The sequence below is a fragment of the Schistocerca cancellata genome, chromosome 12 (genome assembly GCF_023864275.1).
Source record: "Schistocerca cancellata isolate TAMUIC-IGC-003103 chromosome 12, iqSchCanc2.1, whole genome shotgun sequence".
NCBI lineage: Eukaryota > Metazoa > Arthropoda > Insecta > Orthoptera > Acrididae > Schistocerca > Schistocerca cancellata.
In genome coordinates this window covers 131,582,587-131,601,667 of record NC_064637.1, presented here as the reverse complement: position 1 = coordinate 131,601,667, position 19,081 = coordinate 131,582,587, and the positions used below count along the sequence as shown (strand labels likewise).

General features: G+C 40.8%; 1 protein-coding gene across 2 annotated transcripts in view; it reads right to left on the bottom strand.

Annotated features, from left to right (window-relative positions):
* Positions 1-19,081, bottom strand: part of LOC126109763 (methionyl-tRNA formyltransferase, mitochondrial) — a 54,642-nt gene that overhangs the window by 28,467 nt on the left and 7,094 nt on the right. For both annotated transcript variants that reach the window (XM_049914814.1, XM_049914815.1), the window contains exon 2: positions 2,652-2,855. In XM_049914814.1, the coding sequence (XP_049770771.1) occupies positions 2,652-2,855 (204 nt within the window). The remainder of the gene's footprint in view (positions 1-2,651; positions 2,856-19,081) is intronic.

Genomic DNA, 19,081 nt, shown 5'->3' with positions numbered 1-19,081 from the left:
GATACTATCTGAAAAATGGGACAGAACAGTTGCGCAGCCAGCAACCACTTTCACCTTCCACTCAAGAGATTCATGAGCCCTCCACTATTTGCTAATCGAGCAGCCAGGACAAAGAGACCACAAGCAGCTGCAACATCAGGAATCCCAGGCATCACTTCACCTTGCTCTACTCTTCTCTCTCTTTCAAGTGTCACTTCCACCAGTCCAAGTCATGCTTGGTACCAGATGAGGCATTACATGGCAAGCATATTACTCGGTTACTTTTCCCGCTTCACTAACGCAAGCTGCAATCCTCTGTCACTGTTGTTGTTGTTGTTGTTGTTGTTGTGGTCTTCAGTCGTGAGACTGGTTTGATGCAGCTCTCCATGCTACTCTATCCTGTGCAAGCTTCTTCATCTCCCAGTACCTACTGCAGCCTACATCCTTCTGAATCTGCTTAGTGTATTCATCTCTTGGTCTCCCTCTACGATTTTTACCCTCCATGCTGCCCCCCCCCCCCCCCCAGTACCAAATTGGTGATCCCTTGATGCCTCAGAACATGTCCTACCAACCGATCCCTTCTTCTAGTCAAGTTGTGCCACAAACTCCTCTTCTCCCCAATTCTATTCAGTACCTCCTCATTAGTTATGTGATCTATCCATCTAATCTTCAGCACTCTTCTGTAGTACCACATTTCGAAAGCTTCTATTCTCTTCTTGTCTAAACTATTTATTGTCCATGTTTCACTTCCATACATGGCTACACTCCATACAAATACTTTCAGAAACAACTTCCTGACACTTAAATCAATACTCCATGTTAACAAATTTCTCTTCTTCAGAAACGCTTTCCTTGCCATTGCCAGTCTACATTTTATATCCTCTCTACTTCGACCATCATCAGTTATTTTGCTCCCAAATAGCAAAACTCCTTTACCACTTTAAGTGTCTCATTTCCTAATCTAATTCCCTCAGCATCACTCGATTTAATTCGACTACATTCCATTATCTTCGTTTTGCTTTTGTTGGTGTTCATCTTATACCCTCCTTTCAAAACACTGTCCATTCCATTCAACTGCTCTTCCAAGTCCTTTGCTGTCTCTGACAGAATTACAATGTCATCGGCAAACCTCAATGTTTTTATTTCTTCTCCATGGATTTTAATACCTACTCTAAACTTTTCTTTTGTTTCCTTTACTGCTTGCTCAATATATAGATTGAATAGCATCGGGGAGAGGCTACAACCCTGTCTCACTCCCTTCCCAACCACTGCTTCCCCTTCATGCCCCTTGACTCTTATAACTGCCATCTGGTTTCTGTACAAATTGTAAATAGCCTTTCGCTCCCTGTATTTTACCCCTGCCACCTTCAGAATTTGAAAGATAGTATTCCTATTCCAGTCAACATTGTCAAAAGCTTTCCCTAAGCCTACAAATGCTAGAAACGTAGGTTTGTCTTTCCTTAATCTTTCTTTTAAGATAAATTGTATGGTCAGTATTGCCTCACGTGTTCCAACATTTCTACGGAATCCAAACTGATCTTCCCCAAGGTCAGCTCTGTCACTAGAGGGCTCCAAATTTTAGTATGTAACATGACAGTGGTGTAAAATGGCAGCCTGTAACAGAACTAGGTCTGTGCAGGTTGAACAGCATGCTGTGATCAAGTCTCTAACCTAGTTTCTAATTGCAAGAAATGTGCCTTCAACTGAAACCTGTAGAAAAATAAAAGCTGTGTATGATAACTGTACCGACATCATTAATATGCAACACTGGGTTGTTTGTGCTTGTAATGAAGGAATGGTGGTGCTTACCTCTACATGTGTGACAGAGCTCAGAGTGGACAATCGCATATGGTATCTAACAAGACTCATCAGACTCAAGATCATGAACTCGTCAAGAAAATTGTTGGATAACACAGGCATAGCTCTCAGTTAAGTGTGGCATATCGTAAGAGTGTGTACAGGCCATCACTGCAGAACTGTCGTACAAAAAACTGTGAGCATAGTGGGTGCCTCAAATGTTCACTGCCGACATGAAACAGAGGAGATTGGACATTTTTCAACAATTTCTTTTGCATTTTGACAGTGAAAGTGATGGGTTATTTAATAACATGACAACAGGTGTAGAAAGCTGGGTTCACCATTTTGACCCTAAAAACAAGCAGGCATCATAGGAGTTCTGCCAGAAAGGGTCATCAATGTCAAAAACGTTCAAGACCATACCATCAGCAGGCAAAGTCATACTCACAGTGTTCTGGGATGTTCAAGGTGTGACGCATTTGGATCTCAAGCCGTAATCACTGCAAAATACTGGAAGACCCTAAGAAAACTGAAAGCACGAATTCTACAGTGACGATAGGAAAAACGTATTTGTCACCAGGGTGACTATTTTGAGAAATAAATATACAGACGTGCAGAATAACCATGTTGAATGTTAGTATCATTTGTTTTATTTATGAAGCTTTAAGAGTCTTCACAAAAAATTCAGAGGTGTTACTTTTCAGTCCTCCCTCATACTTTTATACGTGTCCGGAGGCGGTACTAAGAATTTCACCTCCTAAAGTTAAGTACTGGCCAGCAATGCTGTCTCATAATTTTACAGTTTCTTCACGTGAATAATGTGTATTGATATTTGACAACTGCAATATATAGACTCACAAACCGACAGTACTTACAAAGGGAACATTTCAATTATCTTCTTGGGAATGAGGTGTCCAAAAGATGCTACAAGACCAATGTGAAATCCTGGTGGCACAGACTCCAACGGCCATGGATGAACTGCGAGGTTTTCCTGCTGTGCGATCCTCTGTACAGGGTTTGGTTTACGAGATTTTGTCGATGTCACAACCTCTAGATGACCCACGACTCTTAGCAGTTTCCTGAAAAACACACAGTCTTGACACAAATATCTAACACAGCTTTAAATGAAAGCCAAACAGACACACCTTTTATAATGATGTAGGTTATGAGTATCTTCACCTGTGGTGATTAAAGGCAATAAAATTACACAACACTGAAGTTTTAAAATTATAATTACTACACAAATAATCTTGGTGACAGGTTTTGTAATCACAGACTATCACCATTATGCACAATAATTTGTATTACATAAGAGAAAAAAATAACACAGTCAGGAGAATAGCGGAGCAGGCTTGCAAATGATTTGCAACAAATGGTTTAACCCTGAAGCTTTCAAACTCTAATGTTATGCATTTACAAAAAAATAAAGATGACTTACTAGCTCAGTAATATTTTAACAGGTTGCCAGTATATATCAGGAAAGAATACAGTAATGTCCAGATATTCAGAACAGGAGTAAAAGAATACTTTATGAGCATCTTCTTGCATTACAATGACCAGCTCCTCCAACTTCACTTACAAATTTCTAAGTAAAACCAACTAAAGTTTAAAAAGTTATGTGCGTTTACAATACCCTCTCCGTATGTACACTGTGGTGCCAAAAACCATGGGACAGCGATATATACATATCCAGATGGCAGTAGTAATGCATATGCACTGACAGACCTGTCATTCGTACACAGGTGATACATGTGAAAATGGTTGCGACATGGTTATGGCCACATGACGGCAATTAACAAACTATGAATGATGAATGGTAGTTGGAGCTAAATACATGGGACATTCCATTTTGGAAATCATTAGAGAATTCAGTATTCCACAATCCTCAGTGTCAAGGTGTGATGAGAATAACAAATTTCAGGCATTACCTCTCACCGTGGACAAAGCAGTGGCCGATGGCCTTCAATTAACAGCTGAGAGCAGCGGCATTTGTGTAGATTTCTCATTGGTAAAAGACGAGCAACAGTGCATGAAATAACCAGGGAAATCAATGCGGGGTGTACGATGAACATAACCGCTAGAACAGTGCAGTGAAATTTGGCATTCAACGGGCTATGGCAGCAGACGAGCGATGCAAGTGCCTTTGCCGACAGCACAACCTCGCCTCCTGCATCTCTCCTGGGCTTCTCACTGTATCGGTTACATCCTAGATGACTGAAAAACTGTGGCCTCGTCATATGAGTCTCAATTTCAGCTGGTGGTAAAAATTGGTTCGCATCTGGTGTGGACTTCATGAAGCCATGGACCCAAGTTGTCAACAAGGCATAGTGAAAACTGGTGGTGGCTCCATAATGGTTTGGGCTGTGTTTACATGGATGAATGGGGTCCTTTGGTTCAAATGGGCCAATCACTGACACGAAATGGTTACGTTCAGCTACCTGGAGACCATTTGCAGCCATTCATATACTACATATTCCAAAACAACAATGGAATTTTTATGGATCACAATGCCTCAAGCCACTTGGCCACAACTGTTCACAACTGGTTTGAAGAACACCCTCGACACCTCGAGCAAAAGACATAGACAGCACACTCCGCTGTAGAGTGAAAATTTCATTCTAAAAACATCCCCCAGGCTGTGGCTAAGCCATGTCTCCGCAATATCCTTTCTTTCAGGAGTGCTAGTTCTGCAAGGTTCGCAGGAGAGCTTCTGTAAAGTTTGGAAGGTAGGAGACAAGGTACTGGCAGAAGTAAAGCTGTGAGGACGGGGCGTGAGTCGTGCTTGGGTAGCGCAGATGGTAGAGCACTTGACCGCGAAAGGCAATGGTCCCGAGTTTGGGTCTCGGTCTGGCACACAGTTTTAATCCGCCAGGAAGTTTCATTTATGGGACATGATTGAGAGGCCAGTTCGTGCACGAAATCCTGCACCTGCAAACACTTTCACAATTAGGGACAGCTATAGAGGCAGCACAGCTCAATATTCCTCCAGAGATATTCCAATGGCTTGAGTCCATGCCATGTGAAGTTGCTGCACTATGCCGAACAAAGGAAGGTGCAACACAATATGAGGAGGCTTCCCATGACTTTTGTCATCTCAGCATATATAAATGTGTCTCGATCACAAGAGCTTATTGTGGTAACATACACGCTAATAGCAATTACCATAGCTATTGCCCTCGCACCTGTGGGTTCCTCCATGTTGTTGTTATTCAAAAATGGCTCTGAGCACTATGGGAATTCACTTCTGAGGTCATCCACCCCCTAGAACTTAGAACTACTTCAACCAAACTAACCTAAGGACATCACACACATCCATGCCCAAGGCAGGATTTGAACCTGCAACCGTAGCGGTCGCGCTGTTCCAGACTGTAGAGCCTAGAATTGCTCGGCCACCCCGGCAGGCTTTTGTTGTTATAGCTGTTGTTGTTGTTGTGGTCTTCAGTCCGAAGACTGGTTTGACTCAGCTCTGCATGCTATTCTATCCTCTGCAAGTCTCTTCATCTCTGAATATCTACTGCAAACTGCTTCCTTCTGAATCTGCTTGCTGTATTCATCTCTTGGTCTCTCTCTACAGTTTTTACCATCCACACTCCCCCCAGTACTAAACCGGTGATCTCTTGGTGTCTCAGAATGTGTCCTACCAACCGATCCATTCTTCTAGTCAAGTTTTGCCATAATCCACTTCCCAATTCTATTTAGTACCTCCTCATTCATTTTGTGATCTCCCCATCTGATCTTCAGCATTCTTCTGTAACACAACATTTCAAAAGCTTCTCATCTTGACTAAACATTTTATCGTCCTTGTTTCACCTCCATACAAATGCTATCAAAAAAAGACACTCTGACACTGAAGCCTATACTCAGCATTAACAAATTTCTCTTGTTCAGGAACACTTTTCTTGCCATTTCCAGTCTACATTTTATACCCTTCAACTTTGGCCATCACCAGTTTTTTGCTGCCCAAAGAGCAAAACTCAGTTAAGTGTCTCATTTCCTAATCTGATTCCCACATCATCATCTGATTTAATTCGACTATAATCCATTAGTCTTGTTTTGCTTTTGTTGATGTTCATCTTATATTGACCTTCCACGACACTGTCCAATCCATCCATCTGCTCTTCCAAGTCCTTTGCTGTCTCTGACAGATTTACAATGCCATTGGCAAACCTCAAGTTTTTATTTCTTCTCCGTGAACTCTTAATTACTACTCCCAATTCTTTTTTTGTTTCCTTTATTGCTTGCTCAATGTACAGATTGATAACATCAAGGGTAGGCTACAGCCCTGTCTCACTCCCTTCTCAACCCCTGCTTCCCTTTCATGCCCCGTAACTCTTACCACTGCTGTCTGGTTGCTGTACAAGTTGTACATGGCCTTTTGCTCCCTGTATTTTACCCTTGCTACTCTCAGAATTTCAAATAGAGTATTCCAGTCAACATTGTCAAATACTTTCTCTAAGTCTACAAATGCTATAAACATATGTTTGCCTTTCCTTAACCTACCTTCCAAGATAAGATGTAGGGTCAGTATTACCTCGCATGTTCTTACATTTCTCTCAAATCCAACTAATCTTATCCGAGGTTGGTTTGTACCAGCTTTTCCATTCTTCTGTAAAAAATTCATTTTTGTACTCTGCAACCATGACTTATTAAACTGACAGTTTAATAATACATACTAGTGTCTTTGGAATTATTATATGCTTCTTGAAGTCTGAGGGTATTTCACCTGTATCATACATCTTGCTCACCAATAGAAGAGTTTCGTCATGGCTGGCTGTCCCAAGACTCTCAGTTGTTCTAACAGAATGTTGCTACTTCCAGGGTCTTGTTTCAACTTAGCTCTTCCAGCACTCTGTCAAATTCTTCTCACGTTATTGTATCCCCCATCTCATCTTCATCTATGTCCTCTTTCATTTCAGTAATATTGCCTCACGTACATCTACCTTGTATAGCCTCTCTATACAGGGTGTCCCAGCTATCTTGTCCACCCAGAATATCTCTGGAACAATAACAGCTATCGGAAAACGACTTTCACTGGTATCAATGTAGGGCTGGGGCCTATGAATGTACATATTTGGAAACATTCTAAAACGAAAGCATAAGTGTTTTTTAACACAAACTTATGTTTTTTTAAATGGACCTCCTATATTTTTTCTTCAGCAATCCATAGCATGACAAAGCACATACACAATGGCGTTGATTGCATCGCAATATTCCCATTACATCCCGAGATATTGAGACGCGAAGTTGACGCTTGAAACACCCGACATGCGCTGCTAGCGCACGTCCTGAGGCTCAGGCGTGAACCCCATGCTGCCCGTAATCGCGATGTGATTGACATGCGTAATCACACTTCCATACTTATCAAGAGGTCCGAAACGAATAATACGGTCTGCTGCCATCCTGCATTAACGTTGTACATTCCAGCAGGTATTTATCCCATAGGCTAGGGGTGATGTGGTTCTGTAACATATCTGTGTACCGCAACGTTAGTCACAAGGTTAACTTCGCTTATCGTTAATCGTTAATCCGTTACTAAAAAGGTAATGCCGTTCAACGTTAAAACTTTACTTTACTGTAGATCTAGTGCAAGTGACAATTAATAATAGTAAAATTCATGTTGATGGTTTTAGTGAAACGAGCAAGTGGACTAAAAGTTTTACCGTTGTTTAGGTAAAAATGTTTTGATTTGGGAAGTTCAGGTAGATGAATGTAAACACGTTTAACAAATTAGTTTTATTATCACATAATTATCAATGTTATGCATAGGTCGCAAATCATAAACAAGGCGAAGTGGTAACTGTGGCAGTAGTGGGAACTACATTGGACATTTGACTAGGTAGAGCCAGGGCCTGTGCGACAGGCACAATGGGTCATATAACGCATTAGATAAACCTTATTTTGGGTGTGCAGGATAAATAAGACAACCTGACGAGTGTACACCGATCGGTACTGGTTCCTATTGTGTACGTAGATATGTAAAATGTGCAAGAGGGAAACCATTATGTGCTTATGAGAGTTGATGGCACCAGACCGTATTATTCGTTTCGGACCTCTTGATAAGTATGGAGGTGTGATTACACATGTCAATCACATCGCGATTACGGGCAGCATGGGGTTCACACCTGAGCCTCAGGACGTGCGCTAGCAACGCATGTCGGGTGTTTCAAGCGTTAACTTCACATCTCAATATCTCGGGATGTAATGGGAATATTGCGATGCAATCAACGCCATTGTGTATGTGCTTTGTCACGCTATGGATTGCTGAAGAAAAAATATAGGAGGTCCATTTAAAAAAACATAAGTTTGTGTTAAAAAACACATATGCTTTCATTTTAGAATGTTTCCAAATATGTACATTCATGGGCCCCAGCCCTACATTGATACTGGTGAAAGTCGTTTTCCAATAGCTGTTATTGTTCCAGAGATATTTTGGGTGGACAAGATAGCTGGGACACACTGTATACTCCTTCAATCTTTCCATTCTTTGCTTAAGGCTGGTTTTCCATCTGAGCTCTTGATATTCATACACCTGCTTCCCTTTCCTCTGAAGGCCTCTTTAATTTTCCTGTATGCAGTATCTACCTTTTCCCTTGTGATATATGCATCTAAATCCTTACATTTTTCCTCTAGCCATTCCTGCTTAGCCATTTTGCACTTCCTGTCAATCTCATTTTTTAAATGTTTGTATTCCCTTTCACCTGCTTTGTTTACTGTATTTTCACATTTTCTCCCTTCCTCGATGAAACACAGTATCTCTAGTATTACCCAAAGATATCTACTTGGCCTTGCCTTTTTACCTATTTTATCCTCTGCTGCCTTCAATATTTTATCTCTCAAAGCCACCCATTCTTCTACTGTATTCCCTTACCCCATTTTTGTCAATTACTCCCTAATGCTCTCTCTGAAACTCAACAACGTCTGGTTCTTTCAATTTATCCAGGTCCCATCTTCTTAACTTCCCACCTTTTTACAATTTTCCTCCATGTAGAGAGAGCAAAAAGAACTTGCACCCTAAGACATACAAGTCATTTTGGTGTCATTCTTTATTATGCATTACCATCATACATAAGAGATTTATGTTTATTGTTGAGTTACTTTTGAACCTGTTAACAGATGTACTATCTACACTGTGTTCGTCTTTGCACAAGAATTTTTGTGCTGTTGGTTTCCTGTTTTCTCTGTGTCAGATGAAGTGCAATACACCTCCACAGAAAAGGTATCAGAAGATTGTGATGTTATAGTACTGCCAGGCGTTCCTGTGTGTTTTTTCAGCAATGTTAAATAATGTATTCATGTGTTAACCTTCTTTTCAGAAATGCAATATAACAAAATTTCATGTTCTAGTTATATCATATTTACACTTCTTATCCTTGTTATAATCTCCTTGCAGGTTAAGTATATGTGATTTTCCTTCCTAATCACATACTGAGCAAGGTGGCTATGTCAGCATTAATGAACTGGACTTCCATTTGTGAGGAGTGGGGTTCATACCCTTTCGGCCATCCTGCCTTGGGTTTTCCATTGTTTTCCCTCATTGCTGAGATGAATGTTAGGCTAGTCCCCTTAATGGGGCCATGGCCAACTTCCTATCCTATCCTCACCTAACCCTATCCCATTCTGTATATGTATTATATATTTTTTCTGTAATATATGTTACATACCCAGTACTGTACTATAGAATTGTCTAAGGACAAATAAATGAATGTGTAAATTATCAAAGATGTGTTACATAAAATATTACATCTACAGATCTTTGGAGTGGTAATGTTCTCAATGAAAATTAGTGTTGCAAACTGCTTTCTGAATGACAATGAGTGGCTATAATAGTCTATGAATAATGGTCAAAGAATTATCTTATGGACATCAGTGTACTGGGTTGGAACTTAAAATAGTGGCAACACTGCTGTGGAGACACTATGTAATGGAATCTACTATTACTGTTGACAGCACACATTGACATACCTTCTTACCTACAAGCAAATGGACTTGCCCATCCCACGTCACCGGCGTGCGCACAATCGAGGGAAACACAGTCACTTGTGAGCGAACAGTCTAACGTAATCGTGTCACTATGTTTTCGAAACAGGAACAACGCAGTTGGATCAAGACTGAGTGTGCCAGAGGTCGTACATCATCGCAGTGTCATCAAGGTCTTCAAGAGGTGTGCGGGGAATCAGTATTGCCGTACAGAACAGTAGCACGTTGGGTAAAAGCCTTCAACGAAGGTCCAGCAAACAGTGGCAGATATGCATTGGGCAGGTTGTCCTAGTGTCTCTGAAGAAGATGTGCATGCTGTTGCCGCGTTAGTGGACAGTGACCGATGCCATACGATTCATGAGCTCGCCCATGAAACCGGATTAGCGCATATAACTGTGCTTCGCATCCTGAAGGAACGCCCGGGCATGCGAAAAATTGCATCATGATGGGTTCCGCATGGCTTGATGGAAAAGCAGAAACGGATGCATTACGACGCTGCTCAGAAACACTTGGAGCACTATCAGCGCGAAGGAGAGGCTTTCTTATGCCTTACCGTAACACTGGATGAGACATGGGCCACATTGTAGGGGCCAAAACTGAAACACCAATCCAACGAATGGCGTCGTTATGGGTTGCCGCGACAGTTGAAAGTGCATCAGAGCCCCAGTATGGCGAAAGTTATGGTGATTCTTGTGTACGACTGTGATGGTGTTATCCTAAAGCATTACGTTCTTCCATGACAGACCGTCAATGCACAGTATTACTGTTCATTTTTGGAGCATCATCTGTGACCAGCTTTGTGAAAGACACGGCGACACTTTCTGCACAACCTGCCCACCATTTTGCACGACAATGCGCGGGCGCATACAGCGCAAGCTGTGGCTGCTCTCTTCAGTCAATGGGACAGGGAAGTACTGTACCATCCACCATACTCCCCAGACTTAAGTCCTTGTGACTTTGATTTGATTTCAAAGACGAAGGAACCACTTCGTGGCATTCACTTCAGAACTGTTCCAGAGATTCGACAGACAGTAGACGGTTCCATTTGCACCATCAACAGACCAGACTCTGCTAAAGATATACTATGCCCTGCCTTCCACATCGCTGGCCACTGGTTCTACGCAATGCTGGTGACTACTTTAAAGGACAGTAACAGATGCAAACATGTAACTCTTTTGTATCGGTTGTGAATAAATGGTTGTCACTATTTAAGTCCCAACTCTAGTATACTCATTTACACTTCTGTGAAAAGCTTTGATATTGTCTTTTTTCTCTGTTTTGAGATTTTGTGATTTATTCCACATCTACGAGAACAATTTAATTGAGGAAAATTAACTAATATATATCTTTTTTTGTACATATGCCCTGGGTATTCCTGTTTTACGACATGTTCTATATCCCTGAGAATCTTGTCATTATAGATCTGTGGAACAAAAAGTATATGTAATCTAATTTGCAACTTATTGTAACAGTTTGACTCAGAGATGTAATGTGTAATTTGAAGATGTAAGTAAGTGAAACAAGCACTAGAATGGGGTAGAAAGGAGGAAACTTGAAAATGCTATGACCCAGACATGATTGTGGGACTATGAGGAGGGTGGTAGAAGAAGAAGAAGAAGAAGACTGGCGCACAAATTAAACTTTCTAATAAGTTTTTCATCGTGTAGGGAGCTGTGAAAGCAGTAAAGTTACATAAATGCTTGGTATGTAATAGTACATAAAACAGCAGCTGGATATGTCACAGTAGTACACATGTTGTCCCAGGAGGAGCAGTTAATATTCTGGGATATGACAGGAACAATCATCTGAAGCAAAAATTTTCATATGGACATACTGCCCTTCTCCAAATGGTTTCTGAAATAAAACATATTTAATGTACATTGCTGTTTATTTTCTCTATTATTCAATGCATTGTCATTATTTACAACATACCAGAATAGTGGACAGGTCCATCAAGTCAGAAAAATATCTCAAATTGACCTAAAAAGCTACCAAAGCTACAGCGCATGTATGTTGACAAGATTTTCAATATTCTCTTAATGCAAACTATTAGTCATAGAGCAAAAATGAATAGGACCTTTCTTGTAGGAAATTTAATGTAGTTGGATTTTAAACTACGTCAGGTTTTTCCCTGAGGCTGTAAATTTTCAACTTATTCAAGAAAAACATACAAAACTGACATTAAATGTATTGGAAACCATTCAGAATAGGGGACAGTACACAATTTTTTTTGCTTCTAATGAGAATTCCTGTCATATCCCTGAATATTCTGGGACACCTGTATATAGGTGACTTGCTTTGAGATTTTTTTTCTAAAAATTAGTATTGTAAATTGTATGTTCTGAAGACATTATTTCAGGAAATTCAAATTCATAAACATTCGAAAAGATAATTGAAAAACGTGCATCTTAAAGTCACCACATAATGGAGGCACTTAGATAACTTTATTGGGTCTCTGTAAAAGTAAGGCTGCCATTGCCTATGTATCAACCTCAATCCATTACGAAATCGTGCAACAATCCTTACTACACAGCAACGTTGTTTTCGAGCTGTGGGGTTACTTTGACATTTCTATGTATCAGGTTAATAATGAATAAATGCTATGTATTTTTTATGAGGTTCAAGCAAATTCACAGATTAACACTCCTTAACATCTACACGGCCCCAAAGCAATATCCCAAACGTCCAACAGTACATTCAAAAGAGCGCTCAGGAAATTCAGCTGAAATATCACACCTTTACTCATTAAATACATCTTTTCCCACTGCTTTGAATGAAATGTGCTTATTACAAACAGATTTTATTCCCATCACATAATATTCACCGCCACTAAACCATTCTTGTGTCAGTGCAGTGTAAAAACGCTTCACAGACTTTTGGATCCCTGAAAGAATTTGAACGAGAACATAGCTTCCTGGCTTCAACAATGCCTCTGTTGCCTCACAACAGATACACATAACAGTGACTTCAGTCACCCGTAGTATATTCTCCTTCACTATTCAAAACATTCTGCCAATGCTGTGGTAACTTTTTGATTCCATGACTGTAGAAATCACATGGTTTTGAAGCGAAGAACTCATCGAGCCATGTTTGGAGCATGTTTTCATATGGAAAGGAAGTGCCTTGAAGGTTGTTTGATAGATAGTGGAAAGGGTGAAAATCTGAGGGTGAGATCAGGGAATAAGGTGGGTGGGGAATGACTTCCCAACCCAGCTCCTGTATAGGGTCTTTTTTCAGTGTAGCAGAATACGGTCGGGCATTATCGTGGAATAGCATCACCTCACGCAGCTTTCCTGGTCGTCATTCTTTGACTGCATCTGCAAGATGTCTCAATTGTTGACAATTAATGTCAGCAGTGATGGTTACACCCCAAGGAAGCAATTCGTAGTACACCACATAGTTGCTGTTCCGCCAGCTGCATAATGTTACTGCTTGTGGGTGCATGCAGGTCTTTGTACGGCAAGCTGCTGCTTTGTTTGAGCTCAACCAGCCCTTCCTTTCCCTATGTTAGCATAAAGACATCATTTCTCACCACTCATAATGATGCAGGATATGAATGGTTGGCATTGTTCACAAGCCAACTGATGACAAGCAAGCAGAAACATACACATTGCCACCCACTGTTTTTTTCTGAATTTGCCTTATAGTGTGTAGTATCCATACACCCTGTTTTTGAACCTTCCCCACCGCATACAACTGTTGCATTATGTTTGGAATGATCCTAGTTCGTCAGATTTGTTAGTTCTCGAGTACACTGGTGGAGCATTGTGGATTAATGCATTTAAACCATCATCATCAAATTCCCAAAGGTCTTCCTGAATGTGGACAATCACTAATGTCAAAACAATCATTCTTAAAAAATTTTGGCATGCTCTGTTCAATGGCATTAGTCCCATACACAGCACAATTTTTTCTACCTGCCTTCACTGCTGTCACCCCTGCACTGAACTCAAACAGAAGAATATGTTTGAAACATTCCGATTTCTCCACTAGGTACTCCATTTTCTTGTGTGCTCGGCTACACTCACTATGTCCAAATGACAATATGTAAACTCAAACAGTGAACTACAAATAAAATATGGCATTTGCTAAATAAATCCATATCAATCAGAAAGCCAAAGTGCAAAACAATTAAATATTATGAACTTACAGACCAATCTCATATACTGCACTACCACTTTCAAGTTACGTGCAGAGCTACATCCATATGTTAACACACTGTATGAAATAACACGATATCTACTATAACAGATTATTCAGTTGTGACTGCCCTGCATTCCATGCACCACTGAGTTATCCAATGGGACACACATACTATGTAATTATCATGTACCATTTGTTCTTTTCCTGTTGATGTCATTCTCTACTTGTCAGAAGTTCCTTTGTACTAGCTTTCTGACAATGCAGTAGGTGATTTGTGAATATTTCCTTCAACTGTATATGCCATATATCATTAAGTTTTTGGACTACGGAAACTGTCTACTGTGCAAACAATAAATATTCACTAATGTGTTAGCCTCATGCAAAACCCCATGATGACTCAATCTTCTCTTGACCACACTTACTTCAAGCAAACTCACAACTTGCCATCGACTTAAAAGTCGATATCAGAAACCTTATATTTTCCCAACACAACTCAGTGTTTATGATATAATATGTAATTACTGTTCAAGTGTTTTGGCTATCCGCCTAAGGTGACCATATTTTTGAAGCAAGAAAATGGGACATTTTAATTTTTCTCACTGAAGAAAGGACAAAAGAGAATATGTAAAACTGTTTCATCATAAATACGAAGGTTTCGAAAGTAATGATACAGAAATAATGTGTATCTCGCATATACACTCCTGGAAATGGAAAAAAGAACACATTGACACCGGTGTGTCAGATCCACCATACTTGCTCCGGACACTGCGAGAGGGCTGTATAAGCAATGATCACACGCACGGCACAGCGGACACACCAGGAACCGCGGTGTTGGCCGTCGAATGGCGCTAGCTGCGCAGCATTTGTGCACCGCCGCCGTCAGTGTCAGCCAGTTTGCCGTGGCATACGGAGCTCCATCGCAGTCTTTAACACTGGTAGCATGCCGCGACAGCGTGGACGTGAACCGTATGTGCAGTTGGCGGACTTTGAGCGAGGGCGTATAGTGGGCATGCGGGAGGCCGGGTGGACGTACCGCCGAATTGCTCAACACGTGGGGTGTGAGGTCTCCACAGTACATCGATGTTGTCGCCAGTGGTCGGCGGAAGGTGCGCGTGCCCATCGACCTGGGACCGGACCGCAGCGACACACGGATGCACGCCAAGACCGTAGGATCCTACGCAGTGCCGTAGGGGACCGCACCGCCACTTCCCAGCAAATTAGGGACACTGTTGCTCCTGGGGTATCGGCGAGGACCATTCGCAACCGTCTCCATGAAGCTGGGCTACGGTCCCGCACACCGTTAGGCCGTCTTCCGCTCACGCCCCAACATCGTGCAGCCCGCCTCCAGTGGTGTCGCGACAGGCGTGAATGGAGGGACGAATGGAGACGTGTCGTCTTCAGCGATGAGAGTCGCTTCTGCCTTGGTGCCAATGATGGTCGTATGCGTGTTTGGCGCCGTGCAGGTGAGCGCCACAATCAGGACTGCATACGACCGAGGCACACAGGGCCAACACCCGGCATCATGGTGTGGGGAGCGATCTCCTACACTGGCCGTACACCACTGGTGATCGTCGAGGGGACACTGAATAGTGCACGGTATATCCAAACCGTCATCGAACCCATCGTTCTACCATTCCTAGACCGGCAAGGGAACTTGCTGTTCCAACAGGACAATGCACGTCCGCATGTATCCCGTGCCACCCAACGTGCTCTAGAAGGTGTAAGTCAACTACCCTGGCCAGCAAGATCTCCGGATCTGTCCCCCATTGAGCATGTTTGGGACTGGATGAAGCGTCGTCTCACGCGGTCTGCACGTCCAGCACGAACGCTGGTCCAGCTGAGGCGCCAGGTGGAAATGGCATGGCAAGCCGTTCCACAGGACTACATCCAGCATCTCTACGATCGTCTCCATGGGAGAATAGCAGCCTGCATTGCTGCGAAAGGTGGATATACACTGTACTAGTGCCGACATTGTGCATGCTCTGTTGCCTGTGTCTATGTGCCTGTGGTTCTGTCAGTGTGATCATGTGATGTATCTGACCCCAGGAATGTGTCAATAAAGTTTCCCCTTCCTGGGACAATGAATTCACTGTGTTCTTATTTCAATTTCCAGGAGTGTATATTAGCTCTGAATTCACTCCAGCAAAACAGTCACGTAGAACTATTAATGCCAGAATCATTCCTCATTGATATTTTGCTGATTAATTGGTCTTCTTCAATAGCTCCACTACACCACACAACATTTTATAAAATTTGTACATGTGTGATTGAAGTTCACCTTATTAATCAACACAGCTTTCAAAAGTCTAAACTGACAGAATGTTCTCATCAACTGTCCAACATCCATCCATATGAGAAAACATTCATTGACTGGAGGTGTTCGTTCCAGGTAAACACAGAAGAAATTCTAGTATTTTAAGAACATTGATGTAAGGCACACTGTCTGTACTGCAATATGAAATATTTTCTACCCAACAGTCACTCAGTGACACTTTTTCCACTTGCCAGTTTTTTAATATTTTCAGTGATGTATATTGTTTAATATACATATACTCTCATACTTCCCAGTATTATCTACTATAATTGAAGGTACCATTTCACAAACGAAATTTTTACAAATGTTATTTCCTCAGGGGTACTCCTGAATTAACTCTTACTTCCAAGACCAGATTTAAAGCAATAGGTAATGTAATGACAACCAGAGACAGGACAACACAACAGCACTACTGAAATGAATGAAAGGGCTATAAATGATGAGTCACAGGCAGCAAATGCAATCATTTCTTAAACATAGTAGAAAGTAAAGGGGCAAACTGTTCAAGAGCAAAATCACATCAGTATGTTGAAAATTTAACTCTCATAAAAATCAATCATATGAACATATCACTAACTTCTTCTCCTGATATTAAGAAAATTATACATTCTCTCAAAAATAAAGACTTGCCTGGTTTTGATGGTGTCTCCAACAGAGCACTAAAATTCATTCCCATGAAATTAGCCCAGTTTTATCTGAAATATGTAATGCATCACTAACTCAAGGCATTGCTCCAGAGAGACTGAAATCTTTTGAGATAGTGACGTAATCCAGAGTAGTGTGTCACCTCAACAACAACCGTTTCAGTTTCAGAAGGGTTGCTCTACTGAGAATGCCATTTACGTGTTCACTAACCAGGTTTTACAAGCATTAAACAATAAAATAGCACGAATTGGTATTTTCTGCACCCTCTCTAAGGCATTTGACTGTGTGAACCACAGTATTCTCCTAAATAAGTTAACATTTTATGGGAATGATGGTATAGCCAACCACTGGATAATGTCATATCTAACCAAAAGAATACAGAAAGTTGTACTTAGTAATTCAAGAAATATGGTCCAGGGATATAACTCTGACTGGAGCAAAATCATGTATGGGGTTCCCCAAGCTTTGATCTTACGTCCACTACTGTTCCTCATACATGTAAATGATCTTTCACCTAGTATACAACAAGCAGAATTAGTTCTTTTTGCAGACGACACTAGTACTGTAATCAATCAAAGCATACATGCAGAAATAGAAATAATGATAAAGTTCTTAAAAGTATCATTGGCTGGTTTTCTGCGAATGTTCTCATCCTCAATTTTAAAAAGACCCAACGTATTGAGTTTTGCAAGTCTAGGGGTACTACATCAATGATAAGTGTAACACATGGTGAGCAAATAATAAATAGGGCGGAAACTTCAAACTTCTTAGGGGTCCATACTGATGAGAATTTAGATCAGAAAAACACACACTTTGGAACTCCTAAAACAACTTAGTTCAGCCACATTTGTGCTTAGAATCATTGCCAATCTTGGGAGAGACAAATCAGTAAGTCAACATATTTTGCATTTTTTCTTCAACATCATATGGATTATGGAATGATGTTCTGGGGTAACTATATCTTTAAGAAAGAAAGTCTTCATTGGGACAGAATGTGCTGAGAGAAGAATATGTGGAGCTCACCTGTGATCATCTTGTAGACATCTGTTTAAGGAGTTCGGCATTCTGACTACTGCGTCACAGTATATTTATTCCCCCTCATGAAGTTTGTTGTAAATAATACTTAACAGTTCAAGAGGAACAATGAAGTACATAATTACAATACCAGAAGGAAAAATGACATTCATTACTCCATATTAAGATTGTCTTTAGCACAAAAATGGTGAATCAAAAATTTTTGAGCATTTACCCAGAGATATAAAATGTATGACAGACAGCAATCTAAAATTTGATAACAAACTGAGAAAGTTTCGCCTTGACAACTCCTATAGATTTAAGTGTCAGGAAGTCGTTTCTGAAAGTATTTTAATGGAGTGTAGCCATGTATGGAAGTGAAACATGGACAATAAATAGTTTGGACAAGAAGAGAATAGAAGCTTTCGAAATGTGGTGCTACAGAAGAATGCTGAAGATTAGATGGATAGATCACATAACTAATGAGGAGGCACTGAATAGAATTGGGGAGAAGAGGAGTTTGTGGCACAACTTGACTAGAAGAAGGGATCGGTTGGTAGGACATGTTCTGAGGCATCAAGGGATCACCAATTTAGTATTGGATGGCAGAGTGGAGGGTAAAAATCGTAGAGGGAGACCAAGAGATGAATACACTAAGCAAATTTATAAGGATGTAGGTCGCAGTAAGTACTGGGAGATGAAGCTTGCACAGGATAGACTAGCATGGAGAGCTGCATCAAACCAGTCTCAGGACTGAAGACCACAACAACAACAACTCCTATTCTGTAGAATTTCTGTTACTGTAATGTGTAGAAGGTTGTGGGTTGAAATTAATTAACTCAGATCCATGTATCTTTCTTTTCTTTTTGTAAAGATGTTCAGAATGTAACTGTATGTACAAATTAATTTGTGATGTGAATGTATTATGACTCGGTCCACATTATTACGATCTATTGCGCAAAATGATCCATGGAACACGTTACTAAGTACCTAACTAACTAACCAGTCCAACTGCAGTCCTCCAAACTCTCAACAGGTTCAAGCCACTTATTTAAATATTCAGCTGCACCTTGATAAAATGTATGGACATAGTGTTCAAATTTTATGATATCAGATGATAACCCTCATTTTCCAGTGCACCATTAATTGATCTGATAGCTGATGTTATGAAACAATCTTTGCTATTGGAAACTAAATTAGATTCAAAATCAT